The sequence below is a fragment of the Acomys russatus genome, chromosome 26, assembly GCF_903995435.1.
Source record: "Acomys russatus chromosome 26, mAcoRus1.1, whole genome shotgun sequence".
NCBI lineage: Eukaryota > Metazoa > Chordata > Mammalia > Rodentia > Muridae > Acomys > Acomys russatus.
In genome coordinates, this window is record NC_067162.1 from 35,555,680 (window position 1) to 35,567,287 (window position 11,608).

Here is an 11,608-nt window from a genome sequence, read left to right on the forward strand (position 1 = left end):
TGATCTGATGCCCTCTTCTGGACTGCAGGGGTACATTTAGGCAGAGCACTGTATACATAATAATAAAAAATAATAAATCTTAAAAAAGAGAAAAAAAGAAAGGAAGGAAGGAAGGAAGGAAAACAAACCATAGAGAAAGTGTTAAGGAGCTGGGTTTTACCCCTAGCACCCACACTGTAGCTCACAACCATCTCTAACTCCAGTTCCAAAGTATGTGGCACTCTTCCTCTGGTCTCTCTAGGCACCAAGCCCACCCCTGATGCACAAATGTACATATATACAGGAGACATTAAATTAATAGAAAAGAAATCCAGGGCTGGAGAGATGGCTTGGGGATTAAGAGCTTGCTGCTCTTGCCAAGGACCCGAGTTCAGTTCCCAAGACCCATGTCAGGCGGCTCACAACTGCCTGCAACTCCAGTTCCAGCGGATCTGATGCCCTCCTGCACACATATACATAAATAACAAATTCAAAAAGAAAAGAAATCCAACAGAAAGCTCCATACTTCAAAATGAGTTTTATAACTGTAAAGAAACGCCTTGAAATGTAGACAGGGTTTCTCTGTGTAGCCTTGGCTGTCCTGGAACTCACTCTGCAGACCAGGCTGGCCCCAAATCAGAGATCTGCCTGCCTCTGCCTCCCGAGTGCTGGGATTAAAGCAGCATGCCACCACTGCCCGGCATTTGAAAGTTCCTTTAATAAAGGTTTCTTCTATTTTTTTTTAATTATTTGAGATTATAACTATATCATTTTCCTTCTTCTGTTTCTTCCTTCCAAACTTTCTGTTGTACCCCACCCCTGCTTTTTTTCAAATTCATTGCTTCTTTTTCTTTAACTGTTGTTAAAAGTATATGTGTAGTGTAGGTGTATGTCTGTATGTTTGTGTTCCTAAATCTATAAATACAACCTGCTCAGTTCAGTTACTTGTAAGTATACATTTCAGGGCTGACCATTTGAAAAAGAAGGAAAAAAGACTAGATCTCACTGTAACTTACTACATAGCACATGCCACCCTCAGACTCATAGCAACTCTGTCTGCCTACCATACTGGGATTACAAGTGTAAATAACCTTGACTACCCACGGCCTGGCTTTTAGTGCAGGAACAGTATTATCCCCTTAGGTTATATGTTAGTAGAAACACAAATCCCCAAGTCCTTACCTGGGGATAGCTGTTTGCAGGCTCTACTTGGCTGAGCATGGCCAACACAAAGGCAGCTGTTTTACCAGTACCAGACTGGGACTGGGCAATTAAGTTCTGTGGGCTGTACAAGAAAAGAAAATGTTTAGAAGCTTCAGCATTATGAAAATGGCACTATTATGGGCTGGGCAGTGGTGATGCACGCCTTTAATCCCAGCGCTGGGAGGCAGAGGCAGGTGGATTGCTGTGAGTTTGCGGCCAGCCTGGTCTACAAAGTGAGCCAAGGACAGCCAAGACTACAGAGAGAAACCCTGTCTTGAAAAACAAAAACAAAACAAAACAAAAAGATGATAACTAAATACATGTTAGGGAGTAAAGGGTTTATTTGGCTTGTTCCCCAGGTCACAGACTGTCAAGACAGGAACCTGGAGGCGCGAAGTGACGTACACAGACTGTGAAGAAATGCTGCTCATTGACTTGCTCTCCATGGCTCACTCAGCTCACTTCTTTTTGTTTCTTTGGTTTTTGTTTTTTGTTTTTGAGACAGGGTTTTTTCTGTGTAACAGTTCTAGCTGTCCCGGAACTCACTCTGTAGACCAGGCTGGCCTTGAACGCAAAGAGATCCACCTACCTCTGCCTCTCAAGTGCTGGGATTTAAAGCCTGTGCCACCAACAAATGGCTCAGCTTACTTCTTTATATAGGCCAGGATCATCTGCCCAGGGATGGTACCACCCACAGTGGATTGGGCTCCCCCACATCAATCATTAATAAAAAAGAAAAGTCCTCACAGACTTGCCTAATGCCAGTCTGATGTAGACATTGAGGTTCCCTCTTCCCAGATAACCTAAGCTTATCTCAAGTTCATATACACACACACACACAAACAAAACAAAAAAACCCTAAATAGCATAGCTGCCTTCCTCAATAGCTTTCCATTTTTACTTTTTTGAGACAGAGTCTCTTACTGAACGTGGAGCTGTTTGATTAGGCTAGACCTCGCCAACAACTCCCAGCAACTCTCCAGTCCCTGCCTCAAGACGCCTGAGGACAGGCTCCTTACTGGCATGGATAACTGCTATGCCTAGCTTCTTTTTTTTGTTTGTATCTCGAGACAGAGTTTCTGTGTAGCTCTGGCTGTTCTAGACTCTCTTTGTAAAACAGGCTGGCCTTGAACTTCCTGAGTGCTGGAATTAAAGGCATGTACACTGTGCTATGCACTATGCTTAGCTTCTTTTCTTTTAATAATTTTTAAAATGATTTTTTTATACTTTTATTTTATTTTATGCATATTGGTGTGAGGGTGTCAGATCCTCTGGAGTTGGAGTTACAGACCATTGTGAGCTGCCATGTGGGTGCTAGGAATTGAACCCTTGTCCTCTGGAAGAACAGTGCTCTTATCCACCAGGCCATCTCTTCAGCCCTTCGCCTAGCTTCTTATGTAGATGCTAGGGATCCAAACACAGGTCCTCGTACTTACACAGCAAGACCTTTACCAAAAGAGCCATTTCTCCAGCTCCTCACTCAGATCTCTTTTTTTTTTTTTTTTTTAAAGATTTATTTATTTTGTGTATATGAGTACACTGTCTTTATGCACACCAGAAGAGGGCACCAGATCACATTACAGATGGTTGTGAGCCACCATGTGGTTGCTGGGAATTGAACTCAGGACCTCCAGCAACGCAGATAGTGCTCTTAACCTCTGAGCCATCTCTCCAGCCCCTCACTCAGATCTCTTAATGGCCTACAAGGTCCTACCCTTTCTGGCTCCCCAGTATCTCTCCACTCACATCTTTTTCTCTCATTCCCTGTCTCCCTCATCTCAAACCCCCACCATGGACCCAACACTGCTCTGCCTCTTAGGGCTTCTTTCTGTGCTGGTTACACTTAGTTTGAAACAGTCATATAAACAGCATGGCAACCATCTCCTCTCCTTCATGTAAAGACTCAGGCAGCACAAATGAGACCCTCAAACAAGCCCCCAACTTACAAAGTATAACCTACTGTAAAGTCCTTAAAAACAAGACAAATGGCTCAAGTGGCAAGCACCAAGTTCAGTGCCTTCAAGATAACAAGATGCAGGCCCTCACCTATCTCAAGAAGCAGACAAAGAAACGAAGAAGGAGCACAAGGCTTTTAGACATAAACAAAAGGTGTGTGTGTATATAAATATATCAAATTACATCATTTGAAAATATCACAACAAAAGCCGGGTGTGGTGGCACACACCTTTAATCCCAGGACTTGGGAGGCGGAGGCAGATGGATCGCTCTGAGTTCAAGACCAGCCTGGTCTACAAATCGAGTCCAAGACAGCCAAGGCTACACAGAGAAACCCTATCTCAAAAAAAGAAAATATCATAACAAAATGTCTTATATAATAGAGATGTAATGTAAATTTTTAAATTTGCCTATGTAATTAAAGATGACTTTTTCTTTTTTCCCTTCCTTTTTACTTTTTTCTTTTTTGGTTTTTCAAGACAGGGTTTCTTTGTGTAGCCTTGGCTGTCCTGGACTCACTTTGTAGACCAGGCTGACCTCCAACTCACTGAGATCTCTCTGCCTCTGCCTCACCTTGCCCCCGCCCCACCCAGTGCTGGGATTAAAGGCATGTACCACCACGCTCAGAGACTTTTCCTCTTAACGCATCTGTTTAAGTGTATGCTACATGTATGCAGGTACCTTTAGAGGTCAGAAAAGAAAGGGAGCTACAGCTCCTAGAGTTGGGAGTCAAAGCTGGGTATTAGCCTAGTGACATAATAAAACCCATTATTTTGTCAATTACTATAAGCTAGCAAAAATAAAAAATTTTAAAAAGGAGTAGACAAAATGAGGAAATAAAAGTCAAGACCAGGGAAGTGTCTGTTCATGACAAGCAGAAATAATAAACTTAGGGAGCTGAGGATGTGTCTCAGTTGGGAGACTGTTTGCCTAGCATGCAGGAAGTCTTAGGTTTGATACCCATCATCCCACAGACTTGGCATAGTTGTGCGTGTTTGTAATCCTAACACTTGGGATATAAAGGCAGGAGGATCAGAAATTCAAAAATCATCATGTCTGGAGAGATGGCTCAGCAGTTGCAAGGTATGCCACTCTTCCAGAGGCTTCCAATTGGGGTCCCAGCACCATGTCTGTAGGCTAACATCCACCTGTAACCCTCTCTCTCTTCTAGCCTCTAAGGGAAGCATATAGCACACACTCCAACAGATATAGGAAAAATTCATCTTTGACATAAAAGAATGTAAGGCCAGCCTGGGCCATACTGAGATTCTGTCTCAAAACAACACTATTACTAGAGCTCCAAAGTTAACCTTGCACTCCACCAAAAGCAAGCAAAAACACCAAAAAGATCTATTAGTAGACAGATATGTGAAAAGAACAATAAAATGCTAACGGCAGAATCTAGGTAGTGGTCTTATGGGCTTTTCTCTATAAAATTGTTTAAAATTCACTGAATGTCGTAAGCTTCTCATAACAGTATGTTGAGGTTAAAATTAACAATTAGGGACTAGCTTGGGAAAGATGCTTACTGCCAAGCCTGATGACATGAATTTGATTTTCTGGGAACCATATGGTAGAAGTCAAGAACTGACTCCGTTTGTCTTCTAATCTCCGTACTACACACACACACACACACACACACACACACGCACATGCACACACAAAAATAAATGCAATAAAACCCCTTTTTAAAAGCCAGACAAGGCAGGCAGTGGGCACCTGGGAGGCAGAAGCAGGTACATAACTGAGTTCAAGGCCAACCTGGTCTATAGAGTGAGCTCCAGGACAGCCAACCAAGGCTACACAAAGAAACCTCGTCTTTTAAAAAAAAAAGCCAGACAAATAGATGGTACACACTTTTTTTTTAATTGCTGAGGCTGGACTTGAATTCACTTTATAGCTTGAGCAGACCTTCAGTTTTTCTTCCTCCTGCCTCAGCTTCCTGAATTTCTGGAATTATAGGCTTAAATTTTCTTTTTTTTTTTTTTTTTTTTTTTTTTTTTTGGTTTTTCGAGACAGGGTCTCTCTGTGTAGCCTTGGCTGCCCTGAACTCGCTTTGTAGTCCAGGCTGGCCTCGAACTCACAGTGATCCGCCTGCCTCTGCCTCCCGAGTGCTGGGATTAAAGGCGTGCGCCACCACGCCCGGCTTAAATTTTCTTTTTAAATTTTTAAAAAGCAAGTGATAGATGTAGTTATATTGAGTTACATACGGTTCAGCAAGCATCAAAGGCAATGCATTTTCTTGTATTTTGGATGGGCGGTTGAAACCCATAGCATAGACTCCCTGGAGAAGCTGTGGTTTCCTAGAAAAACCATTAAAGATGACAGGATTTAGGTTGAGGAACACAGCATTTTCACTGTACACACAGTATAAACTTAAGAACACCTAAACACACACACACAAAAAAGAACACCTAAACACAATGTGAGAATTCAGCTAAAGCTTTACAGATTTCCCAAGCATTTTATAGGACAGCCCAAAGCAGCTAAAGGCATTGTTATTAACCTCATGTAGGTAAACGTGTAGCAGGGTCATGGTCTCTAGCTCAACAAAGAAAGTAAGCAAACACTCACAGGCGAAGCTCTTCGAAAGACTTCACTGAGTAGAGCGGGGAGTTTGGGTCCCTCTGCAGCACTTCCACTTGGTTGGTGTTATCCACAAGATTGCTTCTGATCAGCTTGTTGAGCAAAGACTGAGCAGCTCTGTCCTCTAGGAAAAAAGAGAACAAGAGGCTTCTTTGTCTTTGTTTTTTGTTTGTTTGGCTTTTGCTTTTTTCCCGAGACAGGGTTTCTCTATGTAACAGCTCTAGTTGTCCTGGAACTCTCTCTGTAGACTAGGTTGGCCTCAAACTCTCGGAGATCCACCTGCCTCTGTCTTCCAAGTGCTGGGATTAAAGGTGTGCACCACCACAGCCCGGCTAAGAACAAGAGTTTTTAAAAGTCCATGAATTTGCTGGTGGTGGCGGTGCACACTTTTAATTACAGCACTCAGGGAGGCAGAGGCAGGCAGATCTCTGTGAATTTGAGGCCAGCCTGGTCTACAGAGTGAGTTCCTAGACAACCAAAGCTACATAGAGAAACTCTGTCACAACACCCCCCAACCCCCAATCCCACAAATTTATTAACAACCACAGTCATAGGTATTTTTAAGTAAAACATATATATGTATACACACACACACACACGCACACATGTATGTGTGTGTTCGTATGTACGTACTGGGCTTCCTAATACCTCAGTTTTGATATTTAAAATATAGTAAGAAGTAGAAAATTTCTCTGAAATGTAAACCATCAATTCTTTTACATACTGACTGAATTTAAACTTTTACCCTAGCACTGTGATGCCTATTCAATGTCAAGCCAAGGTAGGTCTAACAGTGAAGTCTTATGCTAATAAGCAGGCAGAAGGGTCCCTAGAATCTGCTAGCCAGCAGTCTGGCTGAATTCATGAGCTCCAAGTTCAATGAGAGACCATCTCAGAAAATATGGTGGAAAGGCCAGGCATTGTGGTATCTGCCTTTAACCCCAGTACTCGGGAGACAGAGCAAGTGGATCTCTGTGAGTTTGAGGCCAGCCTGGTCTACAAAAGCGAGTCCAGGACAGCCACAGTTGTTACACAGAGAAACCCTGTCTCGAAAAACCAAAATCAAAAAAATCTTAATAAATGAGTGAATAAAGCCTCATCATAACCTTTTTTCCTTAGAGCATGGAGCCTCATTTATAACGTGAAGGCCGTGTTACCTTTCTCATCTTCTTCTGCTTTCTCTGCAGTAGCATTGGTCTTAACAACAGCACCTTGATGGGGATACAAAGTAGATGGAATTCAAAATCTTATCCAGAAACCAAGATGACTATAATTCTAAAGGGAGAAATTATCAAATCTTTGCAGCAAAACAAATGAGGAAACAAAGCCACTACTAAAACCATTTTATTCTCTCTAAATAAGGTTTAGAAACACTACTCATATGTGTCAGATGTGCTTATTTCCAGGCCCCATTACCCTATTTTAAGACTATGACATAGTTGTGCCACAGCACTGACATTTTTTTGGTGGTTCTGGGGAACCTCGCGCCTTGTTTGTGTACCGCAGGCAAGCTAAAGCTCTACTCTCCCACCTTACAGCTACCAGATATAAATGTAGGATGATATTTAGAGCATGTAAACTGACAACTGCTCAGAGTTCATGCATCTCACCCAAGAACTGAAGACCAAGAACAGTTTAAAAAAAAAAAATCAGCTAGGCATGGTGGCGCATGCCTTTAATCCCAGCACTCGGGAGGCAGAGACAGGCAGATCGCTGTGAGTTCGAGGCCAGCCTGGTCTACAACGTGAGTCTAAGACAGCTAAAGCTACACAGAGAAATTGTCTCCAAACAAACAAACAAACCAACAAACAACAACAGAAAAGAGACAGGAGGGTCTCTGTGAGTTTGAAGCCAGCCTGGTCAAAAAGGAAGTCCAAAACAGCTAAGGCTACCCAAAAAAAAAAAAAAAAAAAAAATTCATTTCTGTCATAGTCCTATGGTAACTAATAAACTGAATAATTTACATGCTAGCTAGGTATTCTCATTCTTATCTTAAATATTCTTTGATTATACAACCCAGTTTATTGATACCCAAGGCAAAACAAAATAAAAAATATCCATATCTACTACTCCTTTGTCTAGTATAAAGGCAGTTATTTTCCAGGTAGTTGCTACATCAAACTAGAAATAAAGAAAAATCATATTTGTTAACAAACTAGCTTTAGTTACTCACCATTGGCATCTGGTTTGATTTTCTCCTCCTTAAGATGCAAGTTGCTCAACTAAATGGAGAATGTGGGGAAAACAGAAAGTGTCAGGAAAAATCACTTAAAAGACTTTAAAGCCACACAGCCTCCCTAAGGAAAGTGGAAGAGCTGCTCTCAAGGCCGACTCCCTAGGTGTATTCACTAAAAATGGTTCATTAGGTTTTCTGCTGGCTCCCTTTTGCTTTTAAATGGTTGAAAGAGAATAACAAAATTTCCCATAAGTAACAGCAGTAGGTAAAAAAAGAATTACAAAGTAGCTCCAAATTCACACTTCTAATTACAATTTCTAGGCAGAATTATAATAGGTTTGCTTAATGCTTTGATTTATAGACTTTCCTCGGTGAGATTTTGTCAGACACGTCATTTTCTCATGTTTTGAAAGTAAAGTAATGCAGAGACTGGAAAAATGTCGTCTTACTTTAGACATCCAACCCCAGACAGGAAATATGGAGCAGCACGAGCGTCAGTGACAGGACCGAGGCACGAGCTGGCTCCGTGAGCCAGGCTACCACAGCTAACATGAGGTCTCACACTCAAGCCGCCTTGGGCTCGGGTCTGACACTTTAACTGGGCACATCTTGGAGCACTGGAGCACCAGACATAACCAGAATCACCCACACCACGCTGGGGTGGGACTAGAAAAAAAGAAACAGATCACAGAAATGTTTCAAGGCGAGAAGGATCAGGACATAAACTTGGAAACATCCTGGCTTGACTTCGTCTGCCCATGAGAACATGTAGATCATAATGGCAGAGAATATTTCCACTTGCATCTAGCAGTTAGACTAATCCCAAAATATCTAGTAAAGGGAAAAACAATGAGAAATCATTTACAAAGAGATAGTTATTTCTTAAGCCACTGACAGGATCTCTGTCTTTTCTCTAAGTCAAAAAGCAAGGAAAGGGGAAAGGAGGTAGGAAGGTAGGAAAGAAGAAAATTGTTTGAATGGGTGGTTAGCTGCAGATGGAGGAACTCCATTTGTCTTTGTGGAAACTAAAATAAAATTTAGAATCTGTCTGCTTTCGTGTTACAGGGCAACAGGGAGGAACATATGGGAGAGAGGAGATGAAGACGATCAGCAAAGGGAAAAAAGGAAATCATAAATACATAAGGATCCTTTATTCATTCTTAGGATCAATAACATGCTAACAGGGCTGGAGAGATGGCTCAGTGGTTAAGAGCACTGGATGCTCTTTCAGAGGTCCTGAGTTCAATTCCCACCAACCACATGGTGGCTCACAACCATCTGTAATGAGATCTCATGCCCTCTTCTGGCACAAAGGCATACATACAGGCAGAACACTGGATACATAATAAATAAAAAAAAAATTTTTTTTTTGAGACAGGGTTTCTCTGTGTAGCCTTGGCTATTCTGGACTCACTTTGTAGACCAGGCTGGCCTCGAACTCACAGCGATCCACCTGCCTCTGCCTCCCGAGTGCTGGGATTAAAGGAGTGCACCACCACGCCCGGCTCTATAAGTAAATCTTAAAAAAAAAAACAAACATGTTAACAGTAAGTTTGAAGCCACCAGTACATTGCTTGACATACAGTAGGTGCTCCTTACACTGAGTCCATTGCTAAAGCACTTCCCAGTATTCTGCCAGGAACATGGTCTAATTCTAGTATTCAAGGAGCTTTAAAAGGAGAGCTACTGAGCCAGGTGTGGTAGCACATACCTAGGACAGCCTGAGTTACATAGAGAAACCTTGTCTCAAAAAAAAAAAAAAAAAAGTGAGAGAGAGAGAGAGAGATGAGACCTTGTGTCAGAGAAGGAAGGACAAGGAAAAAGAAGAGAGTATGTTTGACTTGAAGGAAGGAATCCCTCTGATCGAAAATGAAAGCAGCCTGGCAGTGGTGGCGCATGCTTTAATCGCAGCACTCGGGAGGCAGAGGCAGACGGATCGCTGTGAGTTCCAGGCCAGCCAGGTCTACAAAGCAAGTTCCAGGACAGCTGGGCCGGTTACATAAAGAAATCCTGTCTTGAAAAACCAATTAATTAATATAAACCTACCCGCTTAATGCACAAAGCCATAAACATTATTTCTCTTTAAATGATGTGGATTAATAACTACATATATTATAATAAAAGTTTTGAACCAAAATAAATTTTTATTTTTTGTTGTTTTTTCATATCTTTTGTAGCAAGATCACTATGTAGCCCAGTGTGGCCTTGAACTTGAAGCAATCCTCCTATCTAAGCTTTCAAGAGATAGGATGAGAAGTGCCACACCACCATGCCAGGCTCAAACCTCTTTTTTTTTTTTTTTTTGTCTTTTGAGACAGGGTTTCTCTGTGTAATCTTGGCTGTCCTGGACTCACTTTGTAGACCAGGCCGGCCTCGAACTCACAAAGATTTGCCTGCCTCTGCCTCCCTAAGTGGTGGGATTAAAGGAGTGCACCACTACACCCAGCTCAAATCTTTATACTCTTTAGAAGTTAAAAACAAAAAACAAAAAAACAAGGTCCTTATTCTTGGAAAATTCACAGACATATGTAGAGTTAGGTTCAAAGCACTACTAGAACTCAGAATGTTTAGAAATTAAATCTACATAGCAATATTTAAGTCATATCTTGCTAGTATGTAGCAAGTTCAGAAAGCAAGCCAACCAAAAGAGGATTTACTGACAGACTGGTCAGACATTCACTCACCACCAATAACCAAAGTTGAGGAGTCATACAAAATCGGGGGTGGGGGGTGGCCCACGCCTTTCTCGGAAGGCAGAGGCAGGTGGATCTTTGTGAGTTCGAGGCCAGCCTGGTCTACAAAGTGAGTCCAAGAGAGCTAAGGCTACACACACACACACACACACACACACACACACACACACACACACACACACACACTCGGGTAAGACATGGTCCCTGAGCCCAAGAAACTCAGATCTAAAGATACATAAAAATTACCATCCTTCTCACAGACAAATAGTAAATAAAGCATTACAGAAACAAACAAATTGCCATCCAAGGTTTTGAGTACAATCGATTACAACTCTGATTCCAGGAAGACAGGCAGGTGGCTGAGCACCGTGGGGTGCCAAGGATCCAACTTGAGTTTACACAAAGTGAAGGAGTCAGGTAATCAAAACTAGCTCTGGGTCCAGGCCCCATCCTGCTAGGGTCTTCCACTCTGCACTGAGAAATCTAAGAAGTGTCCTTCCAAGGGACCGATACTCTGACCCGCACTGGCCCCCTAGCCCTCCAGAGGCTGATGACAACTCACCGACTCAGCCGCGGCCTCCTGCTCATCCACTGCTAGGGCCCAAGAATCCGTGGCCATGGTCCCCGGTGCCGGGGCAGTTATGGCAGGCTCGCCCGCTTGGGCGATGCGACCGCGGGCTCAGGTGGGTCGCGGAGAAGCCCACCTCCGGCCCGGGGGAAATCATTCACTGCCGTGCAGAAGACCGGAAGCGGCGCGCCACGGTGTCGTCAGAGTTCGCGTCAGCTCCGCGCCCCTGAAGTCCGCGGACGAAGCGCAGCCACAATCCTCTGCGAGTCCCCACCCCTCACCCGTTGCCGCAGATCGCCCTACTGCCCAACTGAGGTAGCCAGGGTTAAATGATCTTGGACCGAAGGCGGGAAATCACCATCAGCATGGTGACATAGACGAAGCACACATAACTATTACAGTCAGAATACAGGGAGAAAACTGTTTAACTTTTCACGTTTTTATTTT

The 11,608-nt window shown here is 42.9% G+C and overlaps 1 protein-coding gene across 2 annotated transcripts in view; it reads right to left on the reverse strand.

Annotated features, from left to right (window-relative positions):
- The window catches only part of Ddx19b (DEAD-box helicase 19B), a 48,283-nt gene extending 36,937 nt beyond the window's left edge, over window positions 1-11,346 (reverse strand). The window contains exons 1-6 of one of the 2 annotated variants that reach the window (XM_051169087.1): window positions 11,156-11,346; window positions 7,898-7,946; window positions 6,882-6,935; window positions 5,713-5,848; window positions 5,349-5,441; window positions 1,162-1,264 (exon numbers count right to left, since the gene is read on the reverse strand). In XM_051169087.1, coding sequence (XP_051025044.1) covers window positions 1,162-1,264; window positions 5,349-5,441; window positions 5,713-5,848; window positions 6,882-6,935; window positions 7,898-7,946; window positions 11,156-11,212 — 492 coding nt within the window. In that variant the 5' untranslated portion in view covers window positions 11,213-11,346. The remainder of the gene's footprint in view (window positions 1-1,161; window positions 1,265-5,348; window positions 5,442-5,712; window positions 5,849-6,881; window positions 6,936-7,897; window positions 7,947-11,155) is intronic. The other variant, XM_051169086.1, reaches the window with a different exon arrangement.
- Window positions 11,347-11,608: the final 262 nt, after the last annotated feature.